We start from the raw sequence: 20,307 nt of genomic DNA, 5'->3' as shown, positions 1-20,307 counted from the left end.
TGAATCTCATTCTCTCTTGCTGGTGGGAGAATTTGTTGCCAATTCTTGAGTTGGAGACCCCGGGGTAAAAAAAGCGATGCACCAGACTCTACCATCGCAAATCAGCGAGCTGAGTTGTTTTGTTATGTTTCTCCTCTTGCACTGCAAGAGTGACACCTCCCTGTCCCTTTAATGGTGAGAGAGAGAGCGAGCCTTTGGTACATCCAATTGTCATGGTGGTTCTAACGCTTTTACAGTCACTCATTCTTTGGAGCACTCTTCTGTTTTCGAAGAGCAAGAACTTCAGGTTCAATATTGTGTACGTTTTTCCAATATTAAATGTTGAACCTCCTTTCTTTTTATTGACCTCATGCTGTTTGCTGCCTGCCAAAAAGATCTTTTTAAACCTCGCACTGCGTCTCCAATGAACGACAACTCGTGATGATTTCAGCCCTCTTTCTCTTTGCCTTCTCTTACGCTTGTTATAATTTTTTTCCCTTTTTTGTGTTTCTATAGGTGTATCACTAAAGGAGAAAGACATTGAGCTTGTGAGGGACCGAAAACAAACAAGTGCGTAAATTTGTCTCAGGTCTTCCCTTACAGACACCTTACCCCCCACCTCCCCCCCCCCCACCATCAGCTAGCTACATTATTAAATTACTAACAGATGGCATTACCTTGTTTTTTTTTGTTATGTCATTTACTGATGTATCAACATCAATTCTTCACAACATGATCTACAGAACAATACAAAAGCTGGAAAAAAAGTAATTAAATGAAGTCTGAGAAATCCAAAAAACATTTTCAATATGTCAAAGTTAATGAAGACATAATTCATATTGCGACAAATGAATCATTCCTATTTTATAAACTCTTTAGATACAAAAAAAAATCATAGTTAAATGAGAAAACTGGACATTTCCCCAAAGAAGAAATGAATTGTCCTCTCACGACTTTACGTCTTGCTAAGATGCAAGATGGGAAGAGGCAAGGAGAAAATATAACGCCAAAAGACTAGGTTTTAAAAACATCCAAAGTGTTTGTAAAGATTTGAGGAGATCTCTGACAGGTCAGGTAACATCATTGTGGAAACTGCAGCAGCATTCCAAACCCTCACCTGGCCACTTCATGGAAATAATGATGTAGGAAGTATTGCATATAACAAAAAAAACTAGAAAGGAATTGGAGAAATTATTTAGATTTGCATCAAAGCTTTGTCCAAATAACTATCCTCATTATGGAAGCAAGAACACAACATCTTTTGTGTGGACATTCACATAAGAGAATGGCACCAGTGGAGAACAATGGTCTCATGGATGTTGACATCCATTTATCATTTGGCTGAGAACAGAACTTTGATGTAACTTTAACTTAAGTGCCTCAGTGACACACTGATTCTGCAATTACTGTGCATCAGAGGAAATATATCTTTATATTTCACCACAAATATTTGTCCCCTGTAAATTTTGCAGCATAAGCTCAAGAATAAAGAGGTCAAGTTAGAGAAAAAGGCATTTGCAAATATTATGTTTAAATTGAAACAAAAACAAAAAAATGCTGGTAAAACTCAGCTTGTCAGGCAAATGTACAAAGAAAAGCAGTTAATATTTTGGATCTACAACAAAGGATCAAAGGACCTGACATTTTGTCGCCCACAGATGTTCCTTCCCCTGCTAAGTTTTTCCAGCATTTGCTATTTTTGTTTCTGATTTCCAGCATTTGCAATTATTTTGAGATTTTACTTTTAAGTTGATGCACTATAGATTTCAACCATACATGAACAAAAACATTAATTTTATTACTTGTAGGAAATCAATACAACTCCAGGTTAAATGTCAATCACCACTCAAGAAACTGGCTCTCCACAACTGTTCTGCAAGTTAGGTTCCCATTAGATCTGAGGACAGGAATGCACACTTTCATAGCCTTGAAGAGAGTCAGGTGTAGCACCACAGTGCAGAAATTGTTAGGCATATCAAAAAAAAACAGAAGCACGTGACAGAAATGCACCTGCAGAACCTCTTTCCATAGGCTGTCTTACAAATGCAAGTCTCAAGTTGTATACCTGACACACGCTCAGAATTCCAATGTCTAATATCATTCGTTTCCTTGATGCAGATTATAAATCTAAAATCTCTCAGAAAAGTAGGTGATCTCAAACTTAAGAGTTTTATCCTTTTGAGTTGTTTTGAATGCAACTTTTCAGAATGGTGGAACCAGCCGCCTTTTCTTGATACACTCCCATATCCAATTCACTGAGACACGTTTGGCAAATGTATTTTCCTTCACTTCACCAATCAGGTGCGTTGCTGTAGCTATGTCGTACTCTTTAACCAGGTCACCATCATACGCAATGAAGTACCGGCAGATTCTGTTGAAGTCTTGCGCTGATGCAGGCAAATAAAGTTTTACCCCTGTAAATATGTCCAGTAAAGTCTAGAGGGGGAAAAAAAGTTCTTTTAAAACTATTGCAGCTTTTAAAAGAAAAAAGTGTGCACAATTTCTGTCTTGGGTCCAAATATGCAACATAAACCATTACAGATGGGTTAAAGCTTCCCACTGCAGCTAACTGGTGGTTCTGTCAATTAAGAAAGTACCATTAATTAATAGACAATAATTTTGATCAGAGGCAGCAGCATAATCAATAGCAAGAGTATCATAGGTACAAGGCCTCCATGCTAAATGTGATATCTTGTAGTAGATAACTGCTTTCTTAATCATTTGCTATAAACAAGATGTATATTTATATAAACTACCATTAGAAAGCAAACAGCTAGTTCACTGCGAAGTCAATATATACACCAAAAATGAGCATTTTCATATTTCTTTTATTAAAGTCCTACAAAGACAATACTAGTATTGATGCTCACTGTGGAGATATGGCCATTCACCATGTCAGCTCAGGTCTCAGGAATGATTTTTAAAATAAAGCCACTTAATTCTTTCGCAGCTAATCTACGCAGGATGAAATTCGAGACTTTCCTCACTTTCTTCTCAAAAAGGTCCTGTCACTAGACTGTACTTCCTTTCTTCCCCCCAAGGGAAACAAAAACACAAAGACAACATGTTAAACACCCATTGCTGTATCAAGAAAAACAATTACTTGAACTCATGAGCTATTCACATTGGTCTCTGTAAGGCTCTTAATGCAACAAGGACACTGAAGAGTGATATACTAGAACAGAGCTTCACTAATAAGACTGAACAAGCAGAATGCAGTTTCTCAAACCGCCGTTTATTGACACACATCCGCCAGGAAAGCCGAAGCAGTTGCAGCATGATCTCTGCCCATTGGTCCAACACAGACCCTGAACAAATCTCAATATAAACAATGACTTGAGCACTGTAGATGGCAGGAGGCAAGTGACCTGTTTCAGATTACAGAGTCCCAAATGCTCTTTTAGCTGTCATATTTATGTGGTTTGTCCAACCAAGTTAGAGGACAATGGTGATGATCAGAATGTTGATGATAAGGGACTTGAAGATCATCCCAATGAACAACAGATGGTTGATTCCTCTTTGTTGGAGATGGACATTCCAACATACTCGCACAACAGCAGATGCCATCCCGTTGGCTCTTCACACAGGTCTGGAACTTCTGGACAATGAAGACGCATACATCAGCATGCTCCTCCTTTTATATGTGATAGAGTGGAAAGGATTAAAGGGGGAGGTGTGGCATTACTAAATAGAGAAAATCTCATTGTAGTGCTCAATCAGCCCAGACTAGAAAGTTTGTCTAGTGAGGCTTTATGGGCAGAACTGAGGAATAAGGAAAGACATGACCACATTAACGGGATTATATTGTAGACCATCCAACAGTCTGTACAGAAATTGAGAACTGTTGCAAGAAACACAAGGTTGTGATAGTAGGTGATTTTAACTTTCCACATACTGACCGGGCTGGATGGGAAAAGAGTTTGTCAAGTGTCATGGGTTAAGGGTGAAAGGTGAAAAGTTTAAGGGGAAAATGAAGGAGGAACTTCTTCACTCAGAGGGTGGTGAGTGTGGAATGAGCTGTCAGCTGTCATTGGATGCAGGGTTGATTTCAATATTTAAGGGAAATTTGGACAGGTACATAGATGGAAGGGGTACGGAGGAGTTTAGCCCCAGTGTAGGTTGATGCTTCAGCACAGACTAGAAATGTTTGTTTCTGTGCTGTAGTGTTCTATGACTCTATAGCCTGTTAGCTGAATCAAAGATGTTGACAAATTGGCATACAGGAGAGAGATTAAAAATCTGGTTGAGTGGTGCCACAGCAACAATCTCTCACACAATGTCAGCAAAACCAAAGAGCAGATTATTAGCTAAAGGTGGAACAAATCAGAGGTCTATGAGGTGGTGAGGATTGGTAACTTTAAATTCTTTGGTGTTATCTTATCACAGAATCTCTTCTAGGACCTGCATCCAAGTGCCACCACAAAGGCAGCACCAAGCACCTCTACCTTCTTAGAAGTTTGCGCAGATTTGGCACATCATCTAAGACTTTTAAAGACTTCTATAAATGCATAATGGAGAGTGTCCTGACTGGTTACATCATGGCTTGACATGGAAACAAAGTCCATGAATGGAAAAGCTTACAAAAAGTGGTGAATACAGTCCAATTCATCACAGGCAGAGCCCTCTCCACCATTGAGCACATCTTTAAGAAGCACTGCAACAAGAAAGCAACATCCATAATCAAGGACCCACACCATCTAGGCACTCTTCTCACTGCTACCATTAGGTTCAGGAACCGTTATTACCCTTCATCATCAAGTTCCTGAACCAGTGAGGATAACTTCACTCACCTCAACTCTGAATTGATTCCACTTTCAAGGACTCTACAATTCATGTTCTCGGTATTATTTATTTATTTGTTTGTTTTTATTTGCCCAGTTTGTCTTTTGCACAGTGGTTGTTTGCCAGTCCTGGTTTGTGTGTAGCTTTTCATTGATTATATTGCATTTTTCTGTTCTACTGTGAACGTGGGCAAGAAAATGAGTCTCAAGGTAGCATATGCTGTCAAATACGTACTTTGATAATAAATTCACTTTGAACTTTGCTGCCACATTCGGCACACAAACTTTATTCACTACTTATCAGCCTACTCCTGATTGTTGTCCTGTTGCATGGAAGATTTGGTTTGCTTCATGTGCTGAGTTGCAGCAGGAAATGAACACAGTGCAAATCAGGAAACATTCCACATGGCAGAAGATCAGTCAGTGATTAAAACAAAACAACTGAAGATAGTTGGACCTGGGGCATGTCCATAAAATATGGGAGCAGAATTAGGCCATTCAGCCCATCACGTCTGCTCTGCCATTCAAACATGGCTGATTACATTTCATTCAAACCCATTCTGTTGCCTTGCCTTGTAATCCTCAGCCCCCTTACTAAACAAACTTTCAATCCCTGACTTAAATGCGCCCAATGACTTGGCATTTGGAATACTAGTGGTTTTTCCTCTATCATTTGTAGGATATTTTTTAAAAATTTGGCTATTTGGCTCTTCAAGTCACCTTGCCCTTCAGACCAATTTTCATCCAAAATGCCAACCATTGTGTTCCCATGTCCCATGGTTAGTGCAAATTTGAAATTAAAATCAATTTAGAATTATTATGGGAACAGGCTCTATGCTTCTGCAACCCTTTGCATCAAGATGACTTTCCCTCCTGAAGAGTATACCTTTGATTTTGTTACACCTTCTTACTGTAAAGCACCCCACTGAAAATTAAGCCTGTCAGTCCCAGGAAAAAGTGGATGAGACACACTGTTGGAGTTGCTCTGCAAAGCTTGCTGAATTAAGGCCAGAAGTTGCAATACTGCAAACTTCCTTACAAACTATAATAAACAACAAGAATAAAGTACCTGGTTCGGAGAAGATGACGTGGATGGACTTGAAAGCAAAGAGCCATTACTCTTTTCAGTTATGGACAACTTGATCTGTTTAAAATAAAGGCCAACTTAAAACAGATCCAAAAATCACTTCCATTCAAGTTTTCTAGAGATACTTGCATTTTCACCAGATTTCTTTCAAATGTTATTTGGTTGATTGATTATATAGTGAGAGTCTAAGAGTGAATATCAGGCTACCATCCTACATTCATTTAACACAAGGAACTCTACCACGCTAAGGTCATTATTTTATCTTGGTAACACAATCAATCTCCCCCCATATTTTAACACTCACTATTAGGGTCAATTTACAGTGGGAAATTTACCTGAATGCATTTGAAATGTGGGAGAAAACCAGAGCACCAGGGATCCCTCAGGGTCACAGGAGGAACATGCAAACTCCACACAGGCAGTACTGAAGGTCAGGATCGATCCAGAGTCACTGGAGTAGCTCTACTAGCTACATCACTCCTTTCCTCAAATGGAATTTGGGTAAGTTTTGTTTGCAACAAACCACGCATTAAAAGGAAACTAAGTGTCACTTTGGCCAATGCTCAGAAGATCTCAAGTTCAAAGCTAACTTCCCCTTAAGCTATCCCAGCCACACTTAGTAGTAAATGGCAGAGACAGTGGTGAATTCTGTAGACAGTGAAGTCTGCAAAAAGCAGCTCAAATAAATGCTTAAAGGAAAACACCAATTTCTTACAGTACTGAAAAGAGTTTGATACTTTCAACAGTAACAATGCAACAATAAAAGCAGGTCAAGCAGCATTGATGAGAGATATAGAGTCTAACATTTGGATTAATAACTTTTCACCAGAAGTGGAGAGACTTATTGATCTGAAATGCTAATGGTTTTATTCTCCACAGATACTCCCCAATTTGTTGACTACTTGCAGCAATTTTACTCAAATGTACGTCTTCAAAATGGGTTATCACAGGCAATCCCTACTGGCCAACAAGCACCAAGTCTGGAAAAATCTTAGCATAAATAAAATTAGGGAGAAAATATTTTTTGAAGCAGCAAAATGGAAATTACCTTCTTTCCATTCTGCTCTGCTACTGGCAACTTTCTCTTCATTGCCTTTCTTGCTGAACTTTCAGGCGGCGATTTATGGGAGGTTCTGTTACCTAGAACAATGTAGACACATTGGCATTCCCGCTTTGAAAAAGTTTTAAGTCTTTTAAAGTATGTGCAAATATTAAAGCAAACTACTGGTTCTCCATTGCCAGGTGCAAATTGGAATAATTTTTAATTTTCTACTCATTTCCATTATGTGTTATTTGTATCGTTCTATTGGGTGGCATAATAATCATTGTTCTGATGTCAAAAGAAGAAATTTTATGAATTTAATCTCAGTAATAAATAAGATATATACTGTAATTTTACGATTTAAGGGGTTCCAAAGGTGGTCAAGGGAGAGAAGAGTGCTCCTTTGGCAGAGGGTTTGCCTTCAGCTGAAGTTGTCAAATTGAAGTCCCAGTGAACCCAAGAGATCGTATGGGTAATATTTAAAGGGGAACAGGCGAGTTCTTCTAGTGTCTGGTGATATTATTTCTCTACCAAAACAACAAAAAACACATCAACTCTATTACTCTTCGTGGAATCTTGGGAGTATAAGCTAACTGCCATGTTTCCTAAAATAACTGTTTAAAATCTCCCAGAACGAACAGCTTAGAGGGAGGGCCGCACACCAAGATTATTTCTGAAAGGCAAGTCTGTGTGGCATTTTCACATTCTCCTTGTGACCAGCTGGGTTCCCTCTGAGTACTCCGTTTCCCTCCTACACGTCCAAGGCAGTGGTAAGTGGGTTCACTGGCTAATGTAAATAGTCTGGGGTGCACACAAGTGGGGGAATCTGGGGAGGGAAGTTGATGGGAACAAAGGATGGATAAATCTGAATTAGTCTAGGATTAGTGCAGATGGGTGGTCAATGATCAGTGGAGGTCTGGTGGGCTGAAGTGCTCTTTTCCATGCTGAAGAGAATACGTCTGCCCATTTAGACTCAATCTAAACTCCTGCTGTAGAACTAAAAAGGATTTCAGTTGGCTATTCAGTTCCCACGCATCTAAAATTTTGAACATTATCTCACCTCCATCACTCTTAATTTTCTTCCCAGGTGATTTGGAGGGAGGGACTGAACTACGTGGGGTCTGTTTCGATGACACATCAGAAGTCCCAGAACCACCTGAAGGCCATTCATCATCATCCTTCTCAGGAACTACCACAACATCAGCACCTTCAGTCATTTTAGAAGCTTTGTACAAGTCCTGAAAGAACACACTCATTAAAGATAAAAGCAAAGAAAATTTATGACAGTTTGATTAATGGACAGGCATTAATTGAGTGTTAGTTATTAAAACAAAATGTAAAAGATAACAATAAAATGGAGCAGAAGGCATCTAATACTGCTGTGAATAGTATGGTGAAGTACGCAACATACTCCAAATCACAACCGGTCCTCTGCAACCGGATCCTTGACTTCCTGACCAACAGACCAGAGTCACTAAGGACAGGCAGGAACAGTTCTGCCACTGTTAGTCTAAACACTGGTGCTCCACAAGCTTGTGTCCTCAGCCCCTACTCTCCTCCCTGTACACTCATGACTGCATTGCCAGAGTCTGCTCCAACTCCATCCATAAGTTTGCAGGTGATCACGATGTGGTGGGTTGCATCTCAAATAATGATGAGCCAGGGTACTGAAAGGAAATAAGAGAGCTCAGTGACATGGTGGCATGCCAACAACCTTTCCTTCAATGCCATCAAAACAAAAGAGCTGGTTACTGACTTCAGAAAGAGGGATGATGCACATGCTCCTGTCTACATCAATGGTTCTGAGGTTCTATTGACAACATCAAAATTCTAGGTGTGAACATCACCAATAATCTATTCTAATCTAATAATAATCTAATCTATTCTATTCTGGTCCAATGATGTTGATGTCACGGCTAAAGCCTCCACTTTCTCACGAAAGTAAAGAAATTTGGCATTTCCCTGTCAGCTCTTACCACATTTGGCAATTGCTCTGCACATGACCACAAGAAACTGCAGACAGTTGTGGACACAGCTCAGCACATCACAGAAACCAGCCTCCCCTCTGCGAACCCTGTCTATACTTCTCGTTGCCTCAGTAAAGATGCCAGCATAATCAAAGATACCACCCACCCTTACGTTGCCTCTTCTCCCTCCCCCCCACCAATCAGGCAGAAGAATACAAAATCCTGAAAGCACATATCACCAGGCTCAAGGTCAGCTTCTATCCCACTATTAGACTCTTGAACAGACCTCTTGTATGATACAATGGAATCTTGGCCTCTCAATCTAACTTGTTATGATCTTGCACTTACCTGCACTGTACGCTTTTGGTAGCTTTTACACTTTATTCGACATTGTTATTGTTACTGTTTTACCTTATTCTAGCTTAATGCACAGTGTAATGACTGATCTGTATAAACAGCATGCAAGACAAGCTTTGCCCTGCATCTTAAACCAACACTAAACTTCCATCCTGTACACCAACACTACTTCCCACCCTATCACTCAATCTGGTCCAGCTCTGAAATACAAAACTTTCTTACACTTTGCATGTGTACCTCAGCTGGTCAGTCTCCATATTGATCTCCAACCCTTCAAAAACAAAAACAAAACGCTTGCAAGGGGGTGTACCTTCAGCTGAAGAAGGTTGGTTGCAGTTTTCCAGTCTTTATCATCACGGATTTGGGTGCACCTCGGGAACCGGATTGATATCCCGTCAGCAGAGTGAGCTTCTGATTTAGAGAATTCTGCTCCAGTGATTTCCCAAACTGGTGCTTTCTTAAAAATAAAATAGAAATAAAATCAAAAAATAGATGTTCATGAGAGGAACGCAAACCAAGCTTCCATAGAGAGCTCTCATGAATCTGCCTAAAGGACAAGGAATTCCTCAGAGGATTTTTATTTTGCAAATGTTTGAAAGGAACAGGGATGCCTCAACCAATAAAGATTTAAAAATTCACATCGTCCCTTTAAGGAAAATCCAGCTACAGCCAACATTAAGGTAGTTTGGAAACTCACCTTTGGATCTCGAACAATAAAGTCAGGTATGTAATTCTTGCTGACATTTAACCAACTTGGCACCTTACTTGGATCCTGCATCAAGAGAATAGTTATTTAAAATTACGCCAAGAATGAAACTAGGTTTAATTAAAGCTCAAATTTTTCTAACACAGTGCAAAATAGTGTGAACTAAAATGTTACATTACCTTGCTTATTTTCACCATGTCGAGTTCATTCTGTAATCGTGCCAGGGTTGCATCATCATGGCCACCTCCACATTTGGTCACGGTACACCATTGTGATGTATTGGGATCATAACAGCCCATCAAGAAGATAGACATCATCCCACCTGAAATAAATCCATGGAACATAAACTCCATAGATCTTCACCTACCTACATATCTAAATCATCCGCACAAAGCACATCACACAAACCAATCTTCCATCCTTGGACTCACTTTACACCGCACGCTGTCGGAGCAATGCTGCCAGGATAATCAAGGACACAACCCACCCAGCCAACACACTTTTCGTCCCTCTTCCCTCTGGGAGAAGGCTCAGGAGCTTGAAGACTCGTACGGCCAGATTTGGGAACAGCTTCTTTCCAACTGTGATAAGACTGCTGAACGGATCCTGACCTGGATCTGGGCCGTACCCTCCAAATATCCAGACCTGCCTCTCGGTTTTTTTTGCATCATCTTACTTTCCCTTTTCTATTTTCTATTTATGATTTATAACTTTAATTTTTAATATTTACTACCGATTTGTACTCCAGGGAGCACGAAGTGCAGAATCAAATATTGCTGTGATGATCAAATATCGCTCTAGTATCAATTGTCTGGCGACAATAAAGTATATAAAGTAATTCAGAAAACCAAGGCTAAAATTTGCCATTTCTATTGACTGATTATGCTAACCGAAATATTTATGGTACTCCTTTTCATCATTTGCCTTCCTGCAATAAAACACAAATGTCTCTGGAAAACTTGAAAGGAACTTTCACAAGATCAAGGCCCAGATACAGGGAATTCTTGCAGGCACAACTGAAGTTAATAAGCCAGGAAAGGAAACTCAAAATCTGCTTATCTCGTGGTTCTCTCTTAAGGCTGACATCCTGGCTGGGTTGAGCTTGCTTGGTTATCTGCCTTTCTACAATCGGTCCACTGAATGGAAGATCCAAACCAAATAACTATAGACATAGAGGTACGCCTCAACCCAAGCTATAGTGATTAAATCAAACAGCCGAGAAAACAAATGGGAAAATTTGTTAGGAGGTTCATCTTCAATTTAACTGTCTGTCTGTCTAGGTACCAAACCCGATGCGGAAGTTGGTGACCATGACTTTCCATACAGATCTATCCCTTCCCTCGTTTTTTGGACGACTTCCATTTCCTCGATGTGTAGCCACCTGGCTATGCTTTTGATGTACATAAGCCGAGGTCTTCCTTCAAGTTTGCTCCCCTCAATCTTTCCAGAGAGTATGTGTTCTTCTCGTTCATCTTTCTGCATGATGTGTCCTAGGAATATGAGTTGTCTTTCTCTTATTGTTGGTATGAGTAATCTAACTGTTTGGACTCTTCTGAGAACTTCTTCATTTGATGTGTGTGTGGTCCATGATATTTTTAACATTCTCCTGTAGAACCATAATTCAGCTGCTTCTAGTCTCTTTTCCATTGCTGGGGAAATGGTCCAGCATTCACTTCCATAAGTCAGGATAGAATAAATGTAGCACTGCAGTATTCTGTTTTTAGTGTACATGCTCATCTTTGTCTGTTAATATGGTCTTCACTTTTTGGAAAACTTCTTTCGCCATTGCTATTCTGTATTTGATATCTGTGTCGCACCTGCCATCATTTGTTATTAGGCTGCCAAGATATCTGAATTTGTTGACTTGTTTGATGTTTGTATTTCCGATCTTGATCACACATTGTGGGATGTTTGCCTTGCTGGAGATGACCATGCTTTCTGTCTTCTTGGTGTTGATTGAGAGGCCTCTGCGATTACTTTCTGCTGCCACTATAGTGAGTAGCTCTTGAAGTTTTGTTTCTGAGTCAACTATTAGCTATTATTAGTATATAAATAATATAGTTATATTATGGCCTCCAATTATGAATCCTTTGATGTCTTTGATACTTCTCAAGATAATTTCACTCTACAGGTTGAATACGTCTGGTGAAAAGACACAACCTTGCCTGACTCCTCTCATGATATTCACATACTCACTCACTTCTCCTTTTATTCTGATGGATGCTGTCTGGTCCCAGTATAAGTTTCTTAAGAAATGTTATTCTTTCCCATCTATGTCAAGATCCTGAAGCATTTGCAGAAGATCAGTTTAACACCAGAAAAAAAAACAGCTTCAATTGAATAGGTGTTCAGTCCCCAAGATGAATTGGAGCTTCCTGTTGCCTTTTAGTTTAATTTTCCTTCTCTACCACCCAGCCCCTCCCCATTTATTGGTGACCTCCTACACTACAGCCCAATAAAAGTTTAGGGAACACAAGCAACATACATCAAAGTTGCTGGTGAACGCAGCAGGCCAAGCAGCATCTATAGGATGCTGCTTGGCCTGCTGCGTTCACCAGCAACTTTGATGTATGTTGCTTGAATTTCCAGCATCTGCAGAATTCCTGTTGTTAGGGAACACAAGTACATTTCCATTTGGGTATACTGGAGCCTCTGGTATACAGTACTGAAGTCATTGATTTCAGCTAACTCTCCTTCTCTTTGTATCAGAAATGCCAATTTTGCCAAGAAGTCTGTAATGTTAATTCAGGTTTTCTCTCAGCACAGATTCTGTCTGGTCCTGTCCTACATTATGCTTTTTTTCCAGTTTAGAACTGATTCTGACTGACATTTCACAGCTTTAACAGGTCCCCTTAATGGTTTTCCCCCTCATTAATCTATTAATCAGACTGCTCTTAAGACCACCTGGGCAACCCCTGTCCTCACCAAATCACTAATGGTGCCTTTGGTCCTATCCATCCCTTCTCATTCACCCTGCAACAAAACTAACATTTCCTCACCTCCCTGGATCTGATAAAGACTTTCAGCCTGAAAGCATCTCTTTCTACAGATGCTACCTGACCTACTGGGTATTTATAATATTTTCTGCTTTTATTTCAGACTTACAGCCTCTGCCATTCGTTGATGTAGAATCAGAATCACAATGGGCAAGAGACAGGGAAGGATAATGGCAAAAAGGTCTTCATTACCCAAAATAAGCTTCAGAGTGCCTGACAAATTTCAAAATCCACTTCTATTTGGGCAGAACTCAGACAAATACAGTCAAGCTGTTGGTTCAATGGAACTCAAATGAGATGATTTGATTAATTGATTCAATATCACTGATTAAACCAAACACCACCTTGTGCTTGAGCCACAGAATTTGTGAAAGATCCAAGTCTGAGCTGGCAAATTTTGTGCTCAGTGTGGTGTTATCAAAATTGATTCCACTATTCCAAATTCAGACTGGTGAAAATGTGTTAATCAAATTCATGTGATAAATACAAAGTCAGTTTGCTTGACACCACATTGGATGAAAAAGTTCTTGAATAGAGAATACTTTGATGGCCACCAGAATTGAAAAATCAGCTGATCTTCAACATAAGACACCTAGAATAATGACTATTTGAGTGAAGATTGTCCCTTATAATCAATAAAGTATCTATCAATCTTGGTAGGGGTTGGGGCAAATCAGAAAACTGAAGGAAAATGCCCATATTGGGTGGAATCCTGTAGGAAGGCACCATCAGTTTTTCCAAAACTAATTGGTTACAAAAATAACACAGAAGTATAGAAAATTACAAACAAAATTCTAACACATATACACAGACATATTTCATCCAAGTGTTAGTATTACCTTTATTCCCTTGCCCATAGAAAGCTCCCAGCACAACAAGGTCTGCTGAATCAGCCATCGCACCTTCATTGAGATAGTCTTTTTTTACTTTTAACCAATGACGTTTGCCTGGTTCATAGAGACTCTAAACACACACATAAAAAGCGGAAGAGTAGCCTTCAGAACATTTAAACAGTAGCTGCAATAAAATATTAACATTTCAAAAAAGGGAACAATTTTAAAATTAATAATTGTTAACTTTAAACCCTCTCCTATGAAACACATGCTTAAAGCATATTAGACGTACTATTAGCACACTAGCAACAGCCACTCTGTTAGATTAGCAGAGACCAATCCACCCTCATGGAATTTCAACACAGAATATTTAAAAGAATTGTCTCATTTATATATTATCATAATTTCAGAGTAACTCAATCATGTTACAACTAAAACACTGCTGTAATGAAGAAAATCTGGAAGCAAAATCCACAACTGAAGTGACATCAACCAGTAAACTAGTTTCAGATAATGTTTGCAATAGGCTGATTGAAAATAATGCCAATAAACCTTTTAGGTTCACAGAAAATACAACTTTGGCTTAACACCTTATTTGTAAAAGTGCACTGCACCAAGAAAGCATAAGGAATGGGACCAGGTGAGTTCCAAGGGAAATGAAACTGCAGATGCTAGAATCTGAAAAAACAAACAAACAAAAAAGATAAAACAATAGCACAAACCCTTGAAGCGGCTTTAATCTAATACATATCTGGCTCAGAAGTGAGAATACCAACTTCAAATATTTGAAAGAAATCCAGTAAAATGCCAATTTTAAATCAGGCACAAGTCTCAATTCTGTTAAAGTTAAAGACTGATTAATTATATAGCAAACAGCAGAAATGAGTGGCACATGAACAACACAAACAACTGAAGTTATTCCTCAGTGGGGAGAAGACTCATGATACTGAAAGCTGCAACAACTTCCTGAGGAGAATATTTATAAATAACAATTAGATTTTTTGTTCATTACACTGTTTAAAGTCGGAACAATAATGGAAACACGCTTACTCTATCCAATGTAAATATATTGAAATTAACTGTGTGTGACCAAATCTGGGAAAAGTATGAACAGTAAATAATTGGAAAGAAAATTCAGCAAGGTTAATTATGTTGTCCAGAAATTCTTCTCGTGATCAACAAATGTTGAGGTTGTAATTAGAATTCACCACTGATGGTACTAAGTATTAATAATGGAAAAAATTGCTACATTAAATGACTTCCAGTTTAAGATGGTGCTGGGGAAGCATGATGACAACAACTTGCAGTAGCAAACAAAACATAGAATATTGTATTAATTACACTTTGTCCTCGAATACGATTACTGCAATCAATAACTTCCCTTTCAGAGGTGAGCTGTTGAATCGCCTGGCATTATTTGTGGTGTGAAGTGAAGTCTCAAAGGTGCAGAACAGTTGCAGCATGACGTGTACAGGCCAAATCAAGGTGGCTTGGCCTGGGCACGAAAGCAGAGAATGAGCTAATGTTCGGCACTTGCTGGAAAGGACTTGGAGGTGATTCGATGGGGCAGAACCGAGGCAAGGCAAGTGGGGCAATGCAGAGTTGAGGCAGCGGGGCCCAAGAGTGAGGAAAGACCCAAAGTTTGACCGATTTAAGCACCAGGCCGAAATGGAAAGGTCAAATTGAGGTGGTGGGGCCCAGGTCTGAGAGCACATTGAAGCAGCAGGTCCCAGGTCAGAGATCGAGGAATGACCTTAGGTTTGAACGATTTAAGTGCTGGGCCAGATTGAAAAGGTCAGGGTGTCGAAGCCGGAGGCAAGGGATGGGACAGGTCAACTCACTGCTCCACAAGATTTCCTCGTCTCTACACTGAACTGGACCATGGCCTGCAACTAGTGGGCTCCAGGATTGGCTGCAGTGATGACTGGCTTCATGGCTAATGAACTTCAGTTCTGAATGTTAGTTGCTTACTTTTACTGTTCACACGATTTGTTTCATTTTTCATGTCTTTCTGTAGAAGCAGTGTTCAGGTTACTGTTAGGATAAGGGATGCTTAGGAATGTGGGCCATCCAATCAGGACAGCGGAATGGGGAGAAGGTTCTAGAGCAGGCTGTAGGAGCAACTTTGTGACTGACAGTGGATCTTTGTCTTTGTCCAGTGGGAGGTGGAGAGAAAGCGCTGGAGAGAACCTGTCGTAGGATGATCTAGTGGGGAAACGCAATTCAATGGAGCCAAGGCAAGGAGGTCTACCGAGGAGCGATGAATATAGCTTTTGGAAGATTTGAGCTCCAACCCGTGTGCATTTGACTGTTTAATTATGATGGGTCCCTTTTGTTTTTTTTTCTTTCTTGTCTTTCCTAACTCTTTGGTTAAGTTAACATTCATAAATATACTTCTTTGAAATTGTATGCAGTGTACGATCTGTTACTTCATGCCGACGGGCTATTGCAGGGCAGTAAATCACACAGCATTCACACAAACCAGGGTGTGGGTGGGCGAGATACACCAATCTCACAGATTTGACGGGACCAAAGTCATATACATCCTAGACCTATGAAGCCGGAGAAAAGTGGGTTTTCGCAGCACTGAGTCTGATGACTGTTAGTGAGGACTAACCAGCTGTTTCGAGATATGCCCAGAAAAAGAAGGCTTCAGAAATTTCCCCATATCCTACAAACTACATTTTCATTTCATAATATAACTGCATCTGCTTGCAATTGCTCAGATTCTTGCTAAATATACATAGGTCAATGGAGACAAAGATTGAGACATATTACTGGGCAATGATTGTGAAAAATACTAAAGAAAAGCGAAGTTGTTCCTGGTATCACGTTCAAAGTAGAACAATCAGGAAGGATGCATTACAAATAGCAACAGGAAGTATGACCTCTTAAGCCTGCTCCACAATTTAATGAGATGACGAATCCTGTATTGAAGACCAGATACGCAACCAGCCTTAATACATTTGTATCTATATACATTTCTACCATTATATATTTTTTCATTCTCATCTTTGAATAATAAAAATTGACTGTGCAGACAGAGGCCTCCCTATCCATAATGTCTGTGTTTACCAATGTGGAGCCACCTGCATTACTCCTAATCCCTAGCTTTGTCTATAACGTACTAGGTATCAGTCTTTGCATGTTACATCAAATATCTTTTTAAATGTTGCAAGGGTTTGGGCCCCATTCTTCCAAGCAGCAGGTTCCACTATTTACATAAATATTTCTGAACCACATTTAAGTAGGTCCCTCACATGTGCTGTGACAAGGTCCCTCCTTATTTTATACACTTCAGTTGAATCTCACTCATCTTCTTTCCCTTGAAGTAAACAACTCTGCCCAGCCAGTCTCTCATCATAATTATATTCTCCATATAAATTCAATGGCACGCTATTCAAAGCTGCAGAGAACAAGAACTGAAATCTCTATTTCAATATTAAATAGCCAAGCCCTTGCCCTGAGACTTTGCCTCCAGCAAGCAGAAACCAGACCTTCAGCATCTGTTATGCTGAAACTCCAATAATCCAGCTCTTGGGCCTCAGACGTAAACTAGAAGAAAAACATTCTGTCTTCTGTCTAGGGACTCTGCAACCCTCTGAACAAACAGGACAATTTTCCAAATAAAATTCTAAACACAAGCATCAACATTAGATCTAATTCATTTATCTCTATCTGCAGTATTAGATTGAGTTTTTCATTATCAATGACATACATTCATAACCTTCAGAACTTTCAAACCAACTTTTCCTCCAAGTGGCTTTGCTTATTAATGCACTTGTAATGGACTTAATGCACTCTACCCCTTCCAGTCATTATTCTTTCCATTGCCAACTTTGGTCTATGGGGTGGCTTCCCCTCTTAAGTCCATAATCATTCCCTTCCACTCTACCCTGACCTTTTTTAAATTTTAAAAAAAGGTTTAAGGTCTCTTTTTCAATTTATCCAGACCAGTGCAGGTAAAGTCTGCCCAAACAGATAAGTCCCTTTCTCCCAGTACTGATCCCAAATGTCTCACAAATAAGATTCTAACCATGGCCACCAGTATGCGTGGTTTACATAATGCTCAAGATTAGCTTTAAGAACCTGTGTTTCAGCATAGGCCCTCGCCCCTCAATGTCTCTCACCACAACCTCTTAGAAGTTCTAACTATACTGTCAACTAAATAATCTCACTCCAGTAAAAATACTTGACCTCTGCACACAATGGACTCTCAGTTCTATTTGGAACAACATCTGTTCATAGTCATAGTAGTCACAGACATAGTCATACTTTATTGATCCCGAGGGAAACTGGGTTTCGTTACAGTTGCACCAACCAAGAATAGAGTATAAATATAGCAATATAGCAAATATAGCATGAAACTGTGTTGCCCTATATCATATTCATTCTTTCTCACTCCTCCACCTGTACCAGTATTCTGGTCAGAAGGCCTCCTGCAATCTTTGCTCACATAAATATGGGTGGGAAGAAAACAGTTTTTGTCTACGTCCATACAGGCAGGAAGAAACTAATACCCACTGTTAAGGCAGAGATAATTGCATCACAACTCCCTGGGTTCTCATACCTACCCAAGATACATACACATTCATCTCATTTTCAAGAATGTTTAAATCCGAAATCAAGCCAAGCGCTAACTGCCACCTTCAACAAACTTTCAAGGCCAATCTCATCCTCCTTGGTGCTGCAGTTCTGAGCTAATGGAGACAATTGCTATAGATGTGATTGCTGGGGATAACGCTGCTCTCCATAAACTGAAGTCATATCACCTTCCCCAATAGATTGAAACTTAGAGAATTAGTAGAGTTTAATTAAAAATACAAAACTTCAACAAGGAAAACACACAGATACCACTAAAAGATAATACAAACCAATCATTGGAGCACAAAGCACTTGCTGACTTTTCATGCCTATCTATAGTTGTACTGTGAAGAGCATTCTGACAGGCTGCATCACTGTCTGGTATGGAGGGGCTACTGCACAAGACCGAAAGAATCTGCAGAAGGTTGTGAATCTAGTCAGCTCCATCTTGGGCACTAACCTACAAAGTACCCAGGACATCTTTAGGGAGCGATGTCTCAGAAAGGCAGCGTCCATTACTAAGGACCTCCAGCACCCAGGGCATGCCTTTTTCTCACTGTTACCACCAGGTAGGAGGTACAGAAGCCTGAAGGCACACACTCAGCGATTCAGGAACAGCTTCTTCCCCTCTGCCATCTGATTCCTAAATGGACACTGAAGTTTTGGACACTAACTCACTTTTTTTAATATACAGTATTTCTGCTTTTGAACATTTTTTTTAAAAATCTATTCAATATATGTAATGATTTACTTGTTTATTTATTGTTCTATTTTTTTCTTTCTCTGCTAGATTATGTATCGCATTGAACTGCTGCTGCTAAGTTAACAAATTTCACATCACATGCCAATGATAATAAACCTGATTCTGAACCTGATTCCTATCTTTACCACTTTAAAAGTCGCACCATTAAATGTATGACTGCTGTACGTCAGCAAAATCTGTTGTTTGCCAAGGGAAGGGGGATCGAACTTGAAGGGACTCAGCTATATTCTTATATTAAGATGAGTGCAGATATGAACATTAAAATGACAACCACCATGAATTGATCTCCTATTAGGGAACCAGACAGGTCAGGTGACAGAAGTATGTGTAGGCAAACATTTGGGGTCCAGTGACCATAACATCATTAGTTTCAAGTTAATTATCGATAAGGTTAAGTCTGGTCCTCGAGTTGAGGTTCTAAATTGGATAAGGGCTAATTTTATGGAAATGAGAAAGGATCTAGGAAGGGTAGATTGGGATAAGTTGTTTTCTGGCAAGGATGTGTTCAGTAAGTGGAAGGCCTTCAAAGGTGAAATTTTGAGTGCAGAGTTTACATGTTTCTGCCAGGATTAAAGGCAAAGTTAACAGACATAGGGAACCTTGGTTTTCAAGGGATATTGGCGATCTGGTTAAGAAAAAGAGAGAGTTGTATAGCAGGTATAGGCAACAAAGAACAAAATGAGGTACTTGAAGAGTATAGAAAATGTAAGAAAATTCTAAAGAAGGAAATCAGGAAGGCAAAAAGAAGACATGAGGTTGCTTTGGCAGATAATGTGAAGGTAAACCCGAAGGGTTTCTACAAGTATGTTAAGAGTAAAAGGATAGTAAGGGACAAAATTGGCCCCCTAGAAGATCAGAGTGGTCATCTATGTGTGGAGCCTCACGAGATGGGGGGGATCTTAAACAGTTTTTTTTGCATCAGTATTTACTCAGGAAACTGGCATAGCATATATGGAAGGAAGGGAAACATGCAGTAGGGTCATGGAACATATAGAGATTAAAGAGGAGGAGGTGCTTGCTGCCTTACAGCGAATAAAGGTAGATAAATCCCCCAGGCCTGACATGATATCTCCTCTGACCTTGAGAGAGACTAGAAATTGCAGGGGCCCTGGCAGTAATATTTTTAAATGTCTGTAGCCACGGGTGCAGTGCCAGAGGATTGGAGGGTAGCTCATGTTGTTCCGTTGTTTAAAAAGGGCTCCAAAAGTAAAC

At 39.7% G+C, this 20,307-nt stretch overlaps 1 protein-coding gene across 2 annotated transcripts in view; it reads right to left on the bottom strand.

Moving 5' to 3' along the window:
- Window positions 1-683: 683 nt before the first annotated feature.
- lig3 (ligase III, DNA, ATP-dependent) overlaps window positions 684-20,307 on the bottom strand; it is a 58,646-nt gene continuing 39,022 nt past the window's right edge. For both annotated transcript variants that reach the window (XM_063031288.1, XM_063031289.1), the window contains exons 14-21: window positions 13,755-13,878; window positions 10,099-10,241; window positions 9,911-9,985; window positions 9,524-9,670; window positions 7,950-8,127; window positions 6,896-6,987; window positions 5,830-5,904; window positions 684-2,415 (exon numbers count right to left, since the gene is read on the bottom strand). In XM_063031288.1, coding sequence (XP_062887358.1) covers window positions 2,182-2,415; window positions 5,830-5,904; window positions 6,896-6,987; window positions 7,950-8,127; window positions 9,524-9,670; window positions 9,911-9,985; window positions 10,099-10,241; window positions 13,755-13,878 — 1,068 coding nt within the window. In that variant the 3' untranslated portion in view covers window positions 684-2,181. The remainder of the gene's footprint in view (window positions 2,416-5,829; window positions 5,905-6,895; window positions 6,988-7,949; window positions 8,128-9,523; window positions 9,671-9,910; window positions 9,986-10,098; window positions 10,242-13,754; window positions 13,879-20,307) is intronic.

This window comes from Mobula hypostoma, chromosome 23 (genome assembly GCF_963921235.1).
Source record: "Mobula hypostoma chromosome 23, sMobHyp1.1, whole genome shotgun sequence".
Taxonomy (NCBI): Eukaryota; Metazoa; Chordata; class Chondrichthyes; order Myliobatiformes; family Myliobatidae; genus Mobula; species Mobula hypostoma.
The sequence above is the reverse complement of the archived record's forward strand: the minus strand, read 5'-3'. Positions and strand labels throughout refer to the sequence as shown.